General features: G+C 42.8%; 1 protein-coding gene across 9 annotated transcripts in view; it reads right to left on the bottom strand.

The window, feature by feature from the left end:
* LOC309486437 (neurexin-1a-like) overlaps window positions 1-17,628 on the bottom strand; it is a 174,389-nt gene that overhangs the window by 47,753 nt on the left and 109,008 nt on the right. For all 9 annotated transcript variants that reach the window (XM_082153742.1, XM_082153745.1, XM_082153747.1 and 6 more), the window contains 3 exons: window positions 13,719-13,909; window positions 13,284-13,457; window positions 5,371-5,490 (listed from right to left, as the gene is read on the bottom strand). In XM_082153742.1, coding sequence (XP_082009868.1) covers window positions 5,371-5,490; window positions 13,284-13,457; window positions 13,719-13,909 — 485 coding nt within the window. The remainder of the gene's footprint in view (window positions 1-5,370; window positions 5,491-13,283; window positions 13,458-13,718; window positions 13,910-17,628) is intronic.

Below are 17,628 nucleotides of genomic sequence, written 5' to 3' on the forward strand. Positions count from 1 at the left end.
TACATGCAATTTTAATTATTCTGATTATTCTCTATGATATGTGGTTGTTTTTATTGCCATTATTTACATATGCACAGCACAGTAAGTGTGTTACTGGACACTGTTTTAATCAAGTGTAAAACACATTTCTATGGGAGTATTTTTAGTTGACAAGCCTAAAAGTGTCTTCATTCTGATGTTTTTGACCATCAATAAACTGCATTATTTTTATGTTGCGCAACATTGCCAATATGAACTCAGTTTCTTCAGCAGCCCATAAATCTGATGTCTTCTTTACCGCTACGTTTACAAACCGGCGCAATTAAACGTCATCCGTGTTCGTCACAAACACACACGCCAGAGTGGAACAAACGCCATTAAACTCTTTACATGTGTGATTAAAGTTGCCGTTCGTCACATATTTTGCGATGATTATGATAATGAGCGTTATCGCGTCAATTTCATTCAAGTATTGTGTTTACATCAGGTAAAGTTTAATCACAATACTGCCAATACACAATACACACTAATGAGGGTCCGAGGAAATGTAGTCGAAACCAAACACAGAAATGTGCAGCAAAGCACTTCTGTAGCAGAAAGTGTGCACTCAGTGTCTACAAGATAATGGCACTCGAGTGGAAAAATCACATCAGGTAAACATTTCCTAAGGTAAACATGTCCTTGGAGGAAAGTTGTCATTTATTTATTAGCTCTGTTGTAGTATGCATTACTTCATTAGTGTTGACTGTTCTGGGATATAACAATGGGAAGTGCTTCAAGACCAGACGTGCACAGTGGACTTTTGTTATTGTTTTGGTCCTCTGAAGGGTCGATGATGGGAACTGTTTTATGAATGAGTGTTGCTCTGATGAGCCAAATCAGCACAACCAGAAAAAGTATTTGCTTTGTATGTGTAATGACACAACATACAGTTTTTTATGTTCTCACAAAAAGCAGTATGCTTTCAGTGCATTACCAGCACAGAGTTTATGACAGAATCCCACAAATGAGATTCTGTACAAAAATTGCTCTGGATTGTATTGATTTTTGGAAACTCAAAAAGAAGCTACAAGGTTTCTAAGATGTTTATGTTTAGGGGATGGACGGGTTAGAGGATAGAAAATATGATTAGCTCAGTATAAAAACCATTATGTGAAACAGACTCCAGTGGAGTGACTCGATTGGTTGTTTTGCCATTTCAGCAGGACTGTAAAAACACTTCTGTCCAATCAGCTTACAGCATGTCTAATCCCCCTGACTCCCAGGTATATAACAGAGATGTGTGCGAGTATCAGTCTGTGTAAACGGGCAAATTTAGTACACACGCATTCTGACTGTCACAATCAAATCATAAATTGGAGATATAATGCATGAAAACATCTTCCCAGCAGACATCTCAAAACTAATGGCACAGCACATACTGAACTGCATGTATAATATGTCCATAATTAATGTGGCAAACTATAGGGAACGTCATACCTTGGCTAAAAATCCCTTTGACACCAGCAAACATAGCTCAGAATTTAATTTTGAGAAAAGCTCCAGCATCATGTGTTCATGAGGCCACTAAGTTTAATATTTTGCTATTTAATGCAACAGTCTAAGTTCTTTTTGCTTGCACTGTAAGAGGAGTCAAAACATCAAAACACAGCTTAAATACTCCTATAACTGATTTTCATCTAAGCCTGTGTGACTCTATAAATATGCTATAATCCGATACAGAGAGAAATGTGCTGATGCAGATACTGAGAGATGAGGCTAATCTCAATGAGATCAAGGGTGGGAGATGCTGAATGATGCTGAAACAAATATAGCACTGCAAATGCCCTTCCAGTGGATTTGAGTTTCAGCGCACTGCATTGTGTGTTTGTGCTTTATAAAGCTTTACTGCTACCCACCATGTCCTGCCCGTAGAGACCCAGGTGATCTGTTAATAGTGAGAGGCTGGTTCTTGCCTCCATGGCTGATGTGTGTGTGATGTGTCCTGGTGAGTGTGTCTGATGTCGCTGCGATGCCCAGTGAGAGAGCTGTGAGGTACAGGGTGAGGCAGGTAGCGCACGCCAGACCCCGGATAAGGGTTTCTGAGAAGGGCTGCCAGTCCACCAGCCTCCAGCCACCCAACATCTTCCCCGAACGAGAGAATGCAAAGACACACGGGCTCTTCAGCGCACCTGCCTGCCCATACTCTTCACTTACACACACCTTCTTAAAGAAGAAGCAGCCAATCACCCAATCCTTGTCTCTCTGTCCTCGTGGTTTGATCTTAAATCCGTTTAATAAAAAATCCAACTTTCGATAAAGCAAGAAAGAGTGTTTTCAACCATGGACCATAAAATCAGAATAAGCAAATTCCAGACGCTAGTTATTCCATGTAGCCAGATATCACGAAAATGACTTAAAATCCTGGGGAAAACTGGCAGATATCAACACACGCAAGGCATCAGGCAATTTCTGAATTCGAAGGCATTTTCTGAAATCAGAATTTCTGCTGTTTTTCGTCTGAATGTTGTCTTCAGGAGGAGAAATCCCCAGAAATCCATCCACTGCTGGCTGAGAGCCTCCAACAGATGGTGAGAGCTTCATTTACACTCTTTCCTGAGGACAACGTTAACTGTTCTCCATGGAGAGAGTGTGTGTGAGAGAGAGAGAGAGATCTCCCCACACACCTGCGCAAGCTGCGTTTCCAGCCACAAGACATCCACAGAGCAGCTCCGGAGCGCGCGCGCGAGAGAGAGAGAGCAGTCGGAGAAAAAAAAAGAAGGAGGAAGAGAACTCGAGGGAGGGGGAACTCGAGCAGTGAAATCAGGGCGCGAGAGCACTGCAAATGTTCAGCAACACACAGCGACTCAAGTCAGAGTGCATTGCAGAGAAACACACTGCACAGATGGAAAAATTGGGACGGGTGCTTTGTTTTTTTCTTTTCTGATTGAAACCATAAATATCTGCAATATCTAAAGGTTATTTGATCTTTCCAAGTCTGGATTCATCCCTCTGTCTTCCTGGAAGTAGAGCAAGGATTTTCTGTGGAGGCACTTCTTGCTCGCTTGAAACTTGAAAGTTGACTGCCATATGTCATTTATGTCTCCAGATGCTCCATCTGCTGCCCAACACCAGATGACGTCAGTAGCAGAAGAGCACCCTGCATCTGCACTGCACATAAAGAGCCGTCTGTGCAGGAGGACTTGGCCCTCGACCGTCGTCCTTTGGGAGGAAGTTGCTCTTTCAACCACCACAGAAAAGAAGCACACAGAGAAAAGAGCTGATAAATGTGTATCTGTGTGCAAGCATTTGTCCCTGTGCAGATGTGACTGGTGCTGATGAAAGCAAAGCTCACAGTTGCAGTTAATATGTATGCATGTATGAATTTATTTTTTAAAGGGATAGTTCAACCAAAAATTAAAAAACGGTCATAATTTACTCCCCCTCATGTCGTTCCAAACCAGTAAGACTTTCGTCCATCTTCGGAACACAAATATCACTTTGACGCCTCAAAAAGTTCATAAAGATATCATAAAACTAATCTGTATGAATTGAGTGGTTAAGTAAAACATTTCTTTAGAGACACAAACGCTTTATATGATGAAACAATTAAATTTAGGCTTTTATTCATAAAAGCGATAAAATTGATCAGCGAAGATAAACAGAAGCTCAACCACACATGTTTGACATGCGAAAACGAACCTCATTGGTTCTTGCTGAAGCTCAAACGTGCTGCGTAACACGAGAATGAACCTCATTGGTTCTTGCTGAAGCTCAAACGTGCTGTGTAACACGAGAGAATGAAAACGTATAATGAACGAAAGTCTTACAGGTTTAGAACGACGTGAGGGTGAGTAAATAATAGGTGAGCTATCCCTCTAAGATTCAATCAATATACTTCAATCGGATCTAAATTTTATTCCAATCAAGCTCAGTCGGACTGATTGAGGTGTTTACTAGTAGGTGTTTCAGTCCGATTCAGCCATCAATCTTATAAACTGATTGTTTGGTTGCATGTAAACATAGTGTGAGGGATTTTACAAGGCTTTTCACATTGTGCTTAGCCCCGGTTTATCTTAATTTTAAACACTGCTTATAACCCCGGGTAAGGGAAATTATGAGCAATGTGAAACATGTAGCAAGGATAACCTAGGATTATTTTTACCCTGGGTTTTAGAAACACCCAGGTTAACTATTTCTAATGTGAAAAGTTCTTATGAAGAACTCTCACCCTTCCTGAATGAGAAGAAATATGATGAACATAATTCTCTCTTTTCTGAACACACATCCTTCAGTACAGTTCCTAACTACTGAAAGTGATCTAGATCAATCGCTGATTAGCTGCATTTCCACAGAGTTGATGCTCATTTCACATGTTTTCATTTCGGGCTACAAGCTGAAATCAACGTTTAAGACGATTAAATTAATTTCCTCAGCTCAAAACTGACTTTCAAGCCCCAGTGAGTATATGAACCCTTTGTGCAACTCTAACATGAAGGCTGCAGAAAGACATGCTGTCAGTTTTTGGAGATGGCGTGATTCAGTAAGTGTTGTTTGTGCTTCATGTGAGTGCCCTCAAGTGGTGACAGACAATACAGCAGTGCTTTATCACATTGAGACCAGCAGAAAATCCATCTGTCATCTGAAGTACAGTGACGTGAGTTTACTGCATTAAATATAACCATTTTTAGAAAATAGAAAATAGAAATAGAAAATACTCTAAACTCTAAACAATCACTTACAAACAATCTTTGGTATTCTAGTTAATATAGGGTGTCTGAAATATAGCAGAAATAACATTTGGTTGAGTTCTGTTTTGTGATTTCACTGTGTTTTATGTTTTTGTACTGTGAAATGTTCCATGTGGAATACTCTCAAAAAGTAAATCATTTTTACAGGTTAAATCTCTACAAATGAGTTCTTAAATTGTAAATGGATGACATGACATGAACTATTATAAACATAATTATGATACTTTTTTATAACTGTGCAAGCAGATTTCTTTTTATCTCAAATTCATTTAATGCTACGCTATTTTTAAGATCTGTTCAATCATTCATTTCATCAAATTAATTTGTCATACCACACTGAATTACTGTAGTAATTGCAAATTTTTTTTTACTTTACTCTCGCTAGAGTGTCCAGCGGTGAAAACCAAATGGCGATTTGCAGCACAGAACACTTTGTCTACAGCAGCCGCTAAATTTGACATGACACGTCACACCAGCTTGCAGCTGTCTACACTGAAAATGTCAAAGCGTCCATATGATAGTCCACAGTCAACTACACACATATATGGGTGTGGTTCCCTCATCATTATTACCTTGGATATGATTTCAGTGTTACAACACCACATATCAAGCAGGCACCTGTTGTACTTTTTAAAATATGATGCAAAACATTCCCACTTACCATCATTACACAAAGGTCCTCCGTAAGTGGTCATGCTGCAGTCGCAGGTGAAGCCCTCCCACAGCTGGAGACAAACACCCTGGTTACCACAGGAATCCTCCTGACAGGTCGTGCTGGGCCCTACAGGAACACCATCAGAGATCAGGCACCGAAAAACACACATTTTATTACATTAATCATGTAATTGTCACAAGTTGAAGAAGATGAAGACGGATGACAGGATAACAAAACATAAACAAGGTTTTATTAAACTAGAAGGCAGCAGGCGAAACAGCGCGCACTAACACAAAAAAACAACTGACAACTGAAGCGTGAACAAGAACTGAAATACACAGTGGTGACGAACTGACTGATGAGCCGCTGAGATTACTGGTATCCATGGCAACAGATGAGTGGCGGGAAACAAAGACAAAGAAACACATGTGACTGATGAATACAAACAAAAAGTCCATGAAAGTGAAACTAATAACGAACGGGTCCAGATATCCCTGACAGTTATACTTTTAAAATTATGTTATTACATGATGCTTTGTTATTAACGCATTAACTACTGTACAATAAAACCAAACTCAGTCCCACTTTATACTTTGTGTCTTTAACTGAGTGTACTAACATGTAAATTCATAATTTGCACTTATTGTGTTTTTACATTGTACTTACATTTAAAAACACCTGCATGTGCTAATTAATTTCTGTAATTACGTCTATAAATACACTGTTGACCTCTTAACCCACCCATAAACCAACCAAACCTCCTAACCATATCTGTATCCTCCTCAATATCAGCACAAGTATCTTCCAATACAACAGCAACACAATAAGTAAGTTGTACTTAACAAGTATTATCATTTCATGTAAGTTCATAGCAGCTAAAGACTAGGGATGCAAAGATATACAAATTTTGCCGATATCGATAACCGATAATTCTTTATATTTGAAAGCCGATAACGATATATTGGCTGATAAATCTACATCCAAATTTTTGTTGATTACAAAACTGATTACAAAACAAAAGTCTCACCATTAAAAGACATGTCCCAAGCACTTTAACATAAATCAAATGAAAAAAGTACATTTGCATAGTAGTTCTGTAATTATCATTACAGAACTATCTGACCAAACATGGAAGCAGCAAGCACAGCATCGTTGACAGAGTTCATCAAACACAGTGACTCCCGGATTGACTCCCACAGTTCAATTGCTTGTGACGCAGGTGTCCGAGCTCACCCAGTGGATCCAACTACTAAGCATTCCCACTGCGCCGCCCACACCGCCCGTTCCCCTCGCCGTACCAGAGTCGGGTCATCGACCGGAACCACGCCTACCCGTTCCAGAGAGCTATGCCGGTGAGCCGAATTTCTGTAGAGCATTCCTTACCAGATGTTCTATGCATTTCTCGCTGCAGCCCAGGACATTCGAGACGGAGGAATCCAAAGTGGCCTTCGTGCTCAAGTTACTGTCACGTTACTGACAGGACGAGCAGCCTTGTGGGGAACGGCGGTGTGGGAGAACCAGGACCAATGCTGCACCTCGTTCCACTCACTAGCTGCCGAGATGAGGAGGGTCTTCGACCGCGCAGTAGCCGGCAAGGAGGCTGCCAGAAGACTCGCGGACCTCAAGCAAGGGATCTGTTCGGTAGCCGACTACTCCATTGAGTTCCGCACGCTGGCGGCAGAGTGCAAGTGGAACGAGGAGGCGCAGTGGGATATGTTCCTGCATGGGCTGGCCGACCGTGTTCAAAGGGAAATCTACATGCTAAACCTACCTCCCAGACTCAACGGACTTATCGACTTGGCGCTACGGGTTGACGCCCGCATCAGTCGTCTGGATCACCATACTCACCCCACTCGCAACCCAGGAGATATGTGGAGCGAGCACTGTCACGAGTCTTGTCTTGTATCTGCTTGTCCGTCTGTTTCTAGTTCTGTGTTTCAGGAGAAGGTGGCGGATCTGTCAAACGTGCCCGCGGAGTATCTGGACCTGAAGGAAGTGTTCAGTAAGTCTCGTGCTGCTTCTCTCCCTCCGCATCGTCCCTATGACTGTGCAATAGATTTGCTGCCAGGTAAGTCTCCATCTAAGGGCAAACTTTACTCTCTTTCTGTTCCGGAGAGGGAGGCCATGGAGAAATATATTTCTGATTCTCTAGCGGCGGGGTTCATCCAACCTTCCTCTTCTCCTGCGGGGGCGGGGTTCTTTTTTGTTGGAAAGAAGGATGGTTCTCTGCGACCTTGTATTTATTACCGAGAGCTGAACAACATCACGGTAAAGAATACTTACCCTTTGCCGTTGATGTCTTCAGCTTTCGAGAGGTTGCAGGGAGCATCCATTTTCACAAAATTGGATTTATGTAAAGCCTATCATTTGGTTCGCATCAGGAAGGGGGATGAATGGAAAACCGTGTTCAACACCCCCAGGGGGCACTTCGAATACTGATGCCGTTCGGTGTTTCCAACTCCCCAGCGGTTTTCGAGGCACTCGTTAATGACGTGTTGAGAGACATGGTCGATCAGTTCATATATGTTTACCTGGATGACATATTGATTTTTTCTTCGTCTCTCCAGGAACACGTTCAACATGTCAGACGAGTGCTTCAGAGGTTGCTAGAGAATGGGCTTTTTGTCAAGGCAGAGAAATGCAATTTTCATGCACAGTCTGTTTCTTTCCTAGGTTACATCGTCTCTTCTGAGGGAGTGCGCATGGATCCTGACAAGGTTAAGGCTGTGATAGATTGGCCAAGTCCAGATTCCCGTAAGGCCCTACAGCGGTTTCTGGGGTTCGCCAATTTCTATCGTCGTTTCATTCGCAATTTCAGCCAACTAGCCGCACCTCTGACTGCCTTGACCTCCCCCAGAATGACATTTAGGTGGTCCGACACAGCCGAGGCTGTGTTTGCCAACCTCAAGAGTCGCTTCGTTTCGGCTCCCATCCTAGTCGCCCCTGATCCCACACGTCAGTTCGTGGTGGAGGTCGACACGTCAGAGGTGGGGGTAGGTGCAGTTCTTTCCCAACGCGCTTCCTCAGACGACAAAATGCATCCTTGCGCGTTTTTCTCCCATCGTTTATCACCTGCCGAACGTAACTATGACATTGGTAACAGGGAGTTGTTGGCCGTCAAGTTAGCGTTGGAGGAATGGTGTCATTGGTTAGAGGGGTCGGGGGTACCTTTTATCGTTTGGACCGATCATAAGAACCTTGAATATATTAGATCTGCTAAAAGACTCAACTCCAGGCAGGCTCGGTGGGCACTTTTTTCCAGACGTTTTGACTTTTCTCTCTCGTACCGCCCGGGTTCCAAGAACATCAAACCCGATTCCTTATCTCGTATTTTTGATCCATCCGAACGCCCGGTTACTCCCGAGTGCATTTTACCCGAGAAAGTAGTTATCTCCACACTCGTATGGGAGGTCAAATCGAAGGTCAAGACGGCCTTAGAAGGGGTAACGCCTCCGCCTGGTGGCCCACCGAATCGTTTGTTTGTTCCGGAGGGGTTACGGTCCGATGTCATTCAATGGGGTCATTGCTCCAACGTGGCTTGTCATCCAGGAGTAAGTCGCACTAGCTGCTTAGTAAAGCAACGATTCTGGTGGCCATTAATGGCTCGCGATATTCATGATTTTGTTTTGGCTTGCTCAGTTTGTGCCATTGGTAAGACGTCTAACCGACCTCCTGATGGGTTACTTGGACCGCTGTCTGTCCCTTCGAGACCCTGGTCCCACATTACGCTAGATTTTTGTGTGTGTCTCGTTTGCACTGATTGTTTCATGTGGGCGTTACCGCTCGTTATCATCATCAGCGGCAGCTGCAGACCATCTAGTCAGCCTATTTAATGCCCTGTCTTTCGTCTTGTGTTTGTCAGATCGTTGTTTGATGTTTCCAGTGTTGAGGCCTGTTCCCGTTTTCCTCGTGTTTCCTGTTTTCCCAGGACACCGGATTGTTTCACTCCGATCTCACCACTGGTTCATCTCATCACTTCAGTCACTTCAGGATTGCCCATCTCAGTCCCTGCGTCACGCTCTCCTGCTGTCTGTGTTCCGTGTCTGATCATCGCCTCTTGAGATCTTCTGCCTTCGAGTCTTCGTGTGACCCATCTTACTTTCCTGAGATAACTTATGTTAAATAAACACTCAATTGCACTTGCATTTGCTTCCGTCTTTATTATCATTACAGAAACTTTCTGTACCAAAAAAAAGCTTTTGGCACTGTCATGGCAAACAGTGCACATCTGAAGTGTTTTAGGTAAAGGAAATAATCCATTATTTATTGGCTTTAAGATATCAGCCAAATCTTCTTATTGGACCGATAATGATAACAATAAAAATTAACATACTGTATATCGGCCGATACCGATATGGTGGCTGATATATCATGCATCCCTATTAAAGACACCTAATATAATGTGTGACAAAAATTAAAAAAAAAAAAAAAAATTTAATCTTAGTTTAATCTTAATCTTTAATCTTAGCCCTTGTTTTTGTTTAATAAAAGGAATATAATACAAAGAGAAAAACATGGTACATGTACATCCTTACCAAAAAGATGTGGTACAAGAATGTTGATGGAGCATACTGATTTAAGTAAATACATAAATATAAATACTTAATACATATTGAGTAAGTGAGTAAATATGCACAGCATAGAGATAAATGATAAGAGACAATATTCATCTGGAAGAATTGTATGTCTTACACAGAGAAAAAGTGTAAAGAAATATTTTATCCCAACTACTCGCTAATCACACCTGTAGTTCAAAGGATTCATGAACCACACATTTTTAGAGAAGTCTTCAGTGCATTTTTAGGGTGTTAGCAGCACAAAATTATCTGATAAGTATATCGTCCGGGACACAGACCTCTATTTGAGAGATACGTCCTTTAAAGTCCCCCTGTAGTCAATAATTTAATCCCTTAAGACTCATCTTTGATCACCAAAATTACATATTTAAATGTTTTTATTCTTGAAAAAAATTTCTTCATGGCTTAAAATATCTTAAATGTAACTCTACACCTTTGCCTCATTTAGTATGAGCGGTTCTATGAATATGCAAATGAGCCCCGCCTCCACTCACTCAGCTCAGAGATCCACTGGTTGACGATCACACGTTGATCTGATTGGTTACAAGGTAGTTTGTGACGTCAGAAACACCAGCGATTTCAAAGCGTGTTTTTGAGACTGTCTTTGGTTCACTGCAGTTTTAAGGAGAAAATACTCAGCAATGATGTCGACTTATGAATCTACACATGGTTTGTCTTAAAGCATATTAAAAACACCACATAGACACATAAACTACATTAAAAGCTGGATTTTTACCACAGGAGGACTTTAATAAGTGCTCTTGAAGTTCTAATTGGCTACTGGCTAGGGCCACGCCTCCAACTTACTATATACCAGCCTGCCTCTCATTTATACTCAGAGCCTGTTTACACCTGGTCACTTCATGTGACTGATCTGATTTGTCTGATTTGCTTCATCCATCACCAACAACGCACTGAATCCCGTAATTGGGACCTGTGAATGGTTTTTCCCAGGTTTTGGCATAGACAGTATAAGAAATGGACAGAGTCATCTCATTGGAACTCAATTGAGGCAAGTGAAGCCCATTTTCAGCGATTTTTTAGGACTTCCGTTCCTGACGCGCAGACTCAAACTGAGCTTGACGACGTAGATGTGACGTGAGCAACCCGTCTGTCTTCTAGTGGCTGTGGCATGAGAAATCTGAATCATTCGCTTCCGAATCTTGCAGAGACGGAGAGTGTGAGTAGGAGCTGTCCATGAGCTAGGATAAGGAGCAACTTTTGCTAAGTATTCTGATAAATTATTTTGTCATTTTGCCTCCACGTCCCCCCGATTGCCCGCGAGCTTCTCCTCCTGTCCATACGGTAATCTCTCTACTGTGCGACAGAGAGTCGCGTGGTTATGATGCAATCGTTAGCCTACTTTTACAAAAACTGTTTTTACGGGGCCATAACGTAAGATACAAGGTAATGGAGCATTTTATACATTGTCGTGTTTCTTTAGAAATAAATAATGGACAAATGGAGTCTTCAAACGCCTCAGATGTAAAGTTATTCGCTGTCAAAGTGACGTCAAAATGAATGGGAGTCAATGGGATGCTAACAGCAGGTGAAGTTCTGCTACAAGATGGTGGCACGCGGCCGGCTTCAACTTCCAGTCGACTTCCTTCCCGCTTGGGTTTTGGTCACATCTAACATGCAATCCTGGAATACTGGAATGGCAACCTTTGGCAAAGAGGATGTTTGGGGCAGAAATCCAGTCCAGTCATTTAATGGTGCATCTGTCTCAAGCAAAACTATGAAGATTCAATGGTACTAACTTTTGGCAAACCAGGTAAAAATCTGGTAAAATTTGGCAAACCCAGTTATTATTTAATAATAATAATAATAATAATAACCTTTATTTTATAAAGCACCTTTAAAAGCAGCTTCTCAAAGCGCTGTACACATAATAAACAATTGTTAAAAGCAACAAGAAACACATCAACAGGAAAATGCAAGTTTCAAAAAATATGTCTTAAGTTGACCTTTAAAAATGGCATAAGTCTGAGTATTTCATACTCAAAAGCGCTCTTGGTTCCTTGATTCCAGATGGACCAATAAAAAGCACACTTGTGCCCTTACGCATGGAGTGCTTCTCAATACCCTAATGAAATTTCACATGAATATCTTAATTCATATTTAACAACATACAGGCGTATGGCTCCCTTGCGCGCAACTTCTTCATCCACCTTGTTTCCTTTCCTTACATGTTGCCCTTGAATCTTAAGAGAGAGTAGCAAGGACGTGAGGAAAGGAAATGAGAATTCATCAATAATGAATTGTGCAACACCCAGATACAGTACAAGGACTTTCGAACAAGGAAAAAGCAGCTGCCAAGAAGAAGGTCAATGTGTCATTTATGTAAAATTGGAATGTAATGAAAACAGAATGAAATGTGAATGTTGTTTGTGGTATAACACTGTGTATGTAAAGTAGATTTCATGCAGCAACTCAGCAGAAATCCTTCTATTCATTCAGGAGTGTTTCCGGCAGACACTGAAAACTTCTGCATTTGCATGAGACACAATGAACATCTACAGCATAACAGATACAACAAATCTTTTGACAACAGCAATAATAGTGAGAGTGTAGAATGCTTACTGCGGTAAACTGAGTAAACCACGGGGATGTTTACACAACACCGAACACTTTTTAATGCGTTTTGGCCATTAATTTACAGGACAACAGCGTTACTGTACATACATGAAGGGAGGTATTGGCAAAATGTCACCTGTAGTCTTGCCAATGGGAACCTACTAAAAGATTTGGAATTTGAACATGTCTGAAATATTAAAAGTCACTTTAATTAATACAAATTACACATTTTAACCACCTGGTGGAATTGTCAGACGTTCCCTCAGGCATTCTGCACTGTAGTAGCGCGACAGAGCATTCTCAGGTATAAATATGCAGCTATAATGCACATATGTGATTTTGAATTAATATTTCATGTCGATATACAATGGTTACATACTGTTAAAACTTGTGGAATTGATATCTTTGTAAGACTGACAACTTTATAGAACAGTGGCAAGGAAAACTAACTGTACAGAGCTCCGAGAGATCCTAGTCGGGAGCATTTCCGTTGTGCTGTGGCTTGTTTTCGTTGTGTTGTGAACTTATGTTTGCTTTTTGAATTGCGCTGTGTTGTGCACTACTGGGTCACCATACCTAAGGGTTACATTTTGAAGGTCCTCTGTGGACATTCAAGTAATAATGTACCTACATGTCAACTCACTTATCTAGAGTCAGCAGGCCATGGTTACACAATAAACCCCTGAGAGGGTGATCAGATCTTGTAGCATCAATAATTATTGCATTATTCCGCATATTACACAGAAAGAAAAAAGATGTTGTCACCTTCACATCCTCTCTCAATCTGTCCAACACAGGCCAGCGCTTCTGACATCAGGTCTGGCAAACGGCCGTTCAGATCCACAGATGCCAAACAGCCTTGAAATCCTTCCTTTGCGTGAACTAACTTGGGTAAATCTTTGTACATCTTCTCGGGAACACCAGCAATATAAAGATCACCTGCAAAGAGAGCCAAAAAAGAGAGAGCATAATGTTCATAATGATATAGTTAAATATCATATATTGTTAACATCCCTCTCATCCTCTCTCTCTCTCTCTCTAAACTTTAAAATTAAAATCAGTTCACACAGGAACATTATGCATTTTTATTATTGTATAAAATTAATTTGTGGATCTAAAAAATATTTTTAATCGATAAAACCCTTTGTCACAGCGGCTGTATGAATTGCCAAGTTACAATAACACTAATGTGAAATCTACCTTTTAAGTCGAGGTTTTTGGCCCCCATAGTGGTCTGGGTGGTGGTCTGGGTGTCGATCTTGACAGTGTGAAGGTTGTTTGTGTCTCTGGAGATAATGACATTGTGCCACTGGTTGTCATTGAGAGGTTTGTTTGAGTTTCCTTTGATGAGATGAGCACCGTTTCCCAGATCTGAGACGTAATGCAGGTAGCTAAACAAAGATTTAAGATCCGTTATCAGGTGCAAGCTGAATACAGATAGAAAAATCACAAACAAGATCTCTGTAATATCTCGATTGTTTTTCTTAGATAGAGATGTAATTACACGGAGACATTTTGCTGAAGAAAAGTTTTACTCTTGAGATAAAGACCCTAAACTGACATGTTTGCTCTAGTCGAGAGTAACAGAAGTAATCTCAATAATACCTCAAGTTGTCAGCAATGAAGAGTCAGACATCTCAATAAGAACTTAATTTTTTTTTTTTGTCAAATTCTTTCAGGATTAAATTATTTGAGCTAAGCTTTTACATTTGTAATGCTCCTTATAAGGTATTATATGGTCTCATGAGTAATTGTGTTTTGGTAATAAGTAATAATTATTAAACCTTTAGAAAGTATAATGCATATAATGCATGTAATGCATATGCATTCATATGCAGTTTCAGTGTGTTTTAGTTTAGTTCTCCCTGTTTCTGTTTGCCTGTGTTCCTAGTTAGTCTCCATAGTTGTTAATTTAATTCACACACATGTTCTGTTTTACGTTGATTACTCACCCTTGTATTTAAACCCCCAGTCTCAATTGTTCAGTTTTCCGATATCGTTTATGGTTATGTGTTTGTGTTTCTATGACTTCTCCAGTGCTTTCCTACATGCTTATTCATCATCGTGCTTTCATTACAGCCACTCATACATGACAGAATATCGCACCAAGAATAGACTATTTTAGCTGTGTTCCCCGGACCCAGAGCCCGCCACTGCCCACACACTGAGCTAACGCCAGAGCCCACCACAGACTGAGACCAGAGCCTGCCGAGATGCACAAGCCAGTAAAGAGGACTGAGACAACCACCGCCCTGGAGCCTGACCCAAAGGAAAAGTCTGACCAGGTGCGTGAGACGGCTACATCGTCAGTACCAGTGGGAGTGTATTGGAGTACGAGGTCATGGAATGGAGCCACACTCCTGATTCTGAGGGTGAGCTGCATATAGCCTCTGGGAATTATTACGAGAAATTTGAAGGGGGTGTTTCCCTGTGTCTCCCATCTCCGCTGTTCCTGTCTAGCTCCAAGTCTCCTGCTCCTGGACCACTGGTCCTGCCCAGGTCCAACTCTCCTGCGTCTCCGCTGGTCCCGCACAGAGATCCCACCCAACCTCCCTCTCCCACCTTCTCTTCCAGTGACTGCCAGTTCCTCTGCCCCGACTCTGCTGTTTGCCTTCAGTCCCTCGGCTCCTCCTCTGTTTGTTCCACTCTGCTCCACAGATCTGCCTCGGGCTTTCCAGTCTCCAGCTCCACATCAGCACAAGGATCCCCTGGTTCCGCCTCCAGCCGCCAAGCCCATCATTCCACCTCTGCTCAGTGACCAGTCGGCTCCACCTTGACTCATCCCTCCCTCGGCTCCACCTAGGATCATCACCCTTCCGGCTCCCCCTTGGTCAGACGTTGTTCTACCTACGCCAAGGACTTCCAGGTCTTCAGCTGCACCTCGACCCTCCACTCATTTGCATTTGTCAGACTCTGCCTTCCTTCCGGCTCCACCTAATTCCTCAATCCCATCGGCTTCACCTCAGTCCTCTGGCACCCTGACTCCACCTCGGATGCTCATCGCTGCTGCCTGAACCTTCAGCGTTGCTCGGTCCCATCAGCTCTTGGCTCACGGCTCCTCCCTCCATCGACTCCACTATGGACCATCATCCTGGCTGTGGTCTGGGTCCCAGCTTGGCTCCTCCTGATTCTGACTTCTCTAGCACTCTCCTGCATGTTAGTTTGTTAAATAAAGACGGTTTCTGTTTATTCATTGTTGTGCATTGATAACAGCCACTCATACGTGACACTTTAAAGCTACACTGTGTAATTTTTTTAGTTGATTCTTAGCTAAAAACACTTAGTTCTTTCAAAAATATATGTGCTCATTAATGTATATTTACTTCTTTCAAGTAATAAAGTATTCTCGTAAGTTTATAATCTGCCACTGAAAGTGGTCGCCGGTCGCCATGTTGCCCCTCCATCTTGAAACTACATTAGCCAAAGAGGGACATATCTGTAAATTCAAGCTTCGCCTTTCGCGCTTTACACTCAGTGACACAGAGACGAATGCGAGGGGGAGATTACTCGCGACTGTCGGGAGATTTGAAAGATTGCTGATGGAGGATCACGCCTATTCTCGAGGACATGTAGCAGAGTCGCCAAGGAAGCGAAAGAGAGAATTAAAACATCAACGCGACAGGCAAATCAGCAAGACCAAAGTCAATACTGGAGTAACTTTTCCCAGATGGAAAGAGCTCATGAGGAGCAAAGATTTTAAAACGGACGCCGAGGTTGCCTGCTTTCTTCTCGACAGGTAATTCAGCCTACAGTATTTGTGTAAATTCGAAGTTTTATAGTTGCTTGTCTAACCATAGCATGGTTGTGCATAACGCCAGAACCACCTCTAGTATAACTTGCGTTACTTTTCCTCACGTCAATAGTGAAAAAGTATTGTTTACCTTGTAACATGAATCTGTGCTGCGACGGATCACAGGTGATCGTTTTAAAGGCGCAATTGGACGAAGTCGAACTGGAAACCATGTTAACCTTGGAATAATACAGCCACCGTAGGAGTTAAAACGCCCTCGAAATTGAAAGGAACAGAAACGTCTCGGTTATGTATGTAACCCTCGTTCCCTGAGTAGGGAACGGAGACGTTACGTCGGATGACGACGAATGGGGTTTCGCTTAGAAAGCCTATCATCTTCGAGTATATAAAACGAGCCAATGGCAAAGAAATGCCATGGGTCTGCGGAATTTGCATAGCGTAACTCCGCCCCACCCTAGGGGTATATAAGGAAGTCCGCTGCAACATGCAGATATGTCTTCGCTGAGGAGCCGAGACTGAACTCAGGCCTTCCAGCGGTACAGCGGAAGTGGCAGGGAGACGTAACGTCTCCGTTCCCTACTCAGGGAACGAGGGTTACATACGTAACCGAGACGTTCCCTTTCGTTGTCACTCCGAGTTACGTCGGATGACGACGAATGGGGTTCCCAGTGAAATCACGCCACCTCTCGACTGTCTTCCAGTGCCCTGCGTAAGTGTGAGCTCCCTGTCGTGAGACTGGCACGGACGAAGGACTCCTACTTAACACAGGATTAAACCAAGGTACACTGGGAAGCATATCTCAGTGGAAATATGCAATCATGCCCAACCCGAAGGGGGGGACTTGGAATACACATATGACCCCGGAGGGCTGCATATGGAGAACACTGGGGTATCCAGCCGCAGGTGGAATATTTCAACCCCAGGGGTGACAAGGTGGCTTGCCGAGGGAAAGACACATGCTCAAGGAGGCTTACAGTGGAAATACACATGTGGGGGTCGCCCAGAGGGGGAACCATGCACATGGAGGCACCTAGCCAAGCGCGAAAGCTGCCGGTGGCAACTCTGGCGTTGACATCGTCAGTGCTGGAGGAGACTCAGGGCTTATGAGGCTCACCTGAGGAATAATCGCACGTATCCCATCCGTGGAGAGGAATGGCGAGCAAGCGAAGACACCTGAGCAGAATCTATTACCGGCTAGTTGAAGCGAGTACATGAGAAGAAACTGGCTCCACTCGGAGATTATAGAATCTCGCGAATGTGTTAGGTGTCGCCCAGCCTGCAGCTCTGCAGATGTCTGTTAGCGAGGCGCCATGCGCTAGAGCCCAAGAGGATGCCACACTCCGGGTGGAGTGGGCCGTC

This window comes from Leuciscus leuciscus, assembly GCF_965113295.1.
Source record: "Leuciscus leuciscus genome assembly, chromosome: 22".
NCBI lineage: Eukaryota > Metazoa > Chordata > Actinopteri > Cypriniformes > Leuciscidae > Leuciscus > Leuciscus leuciscus.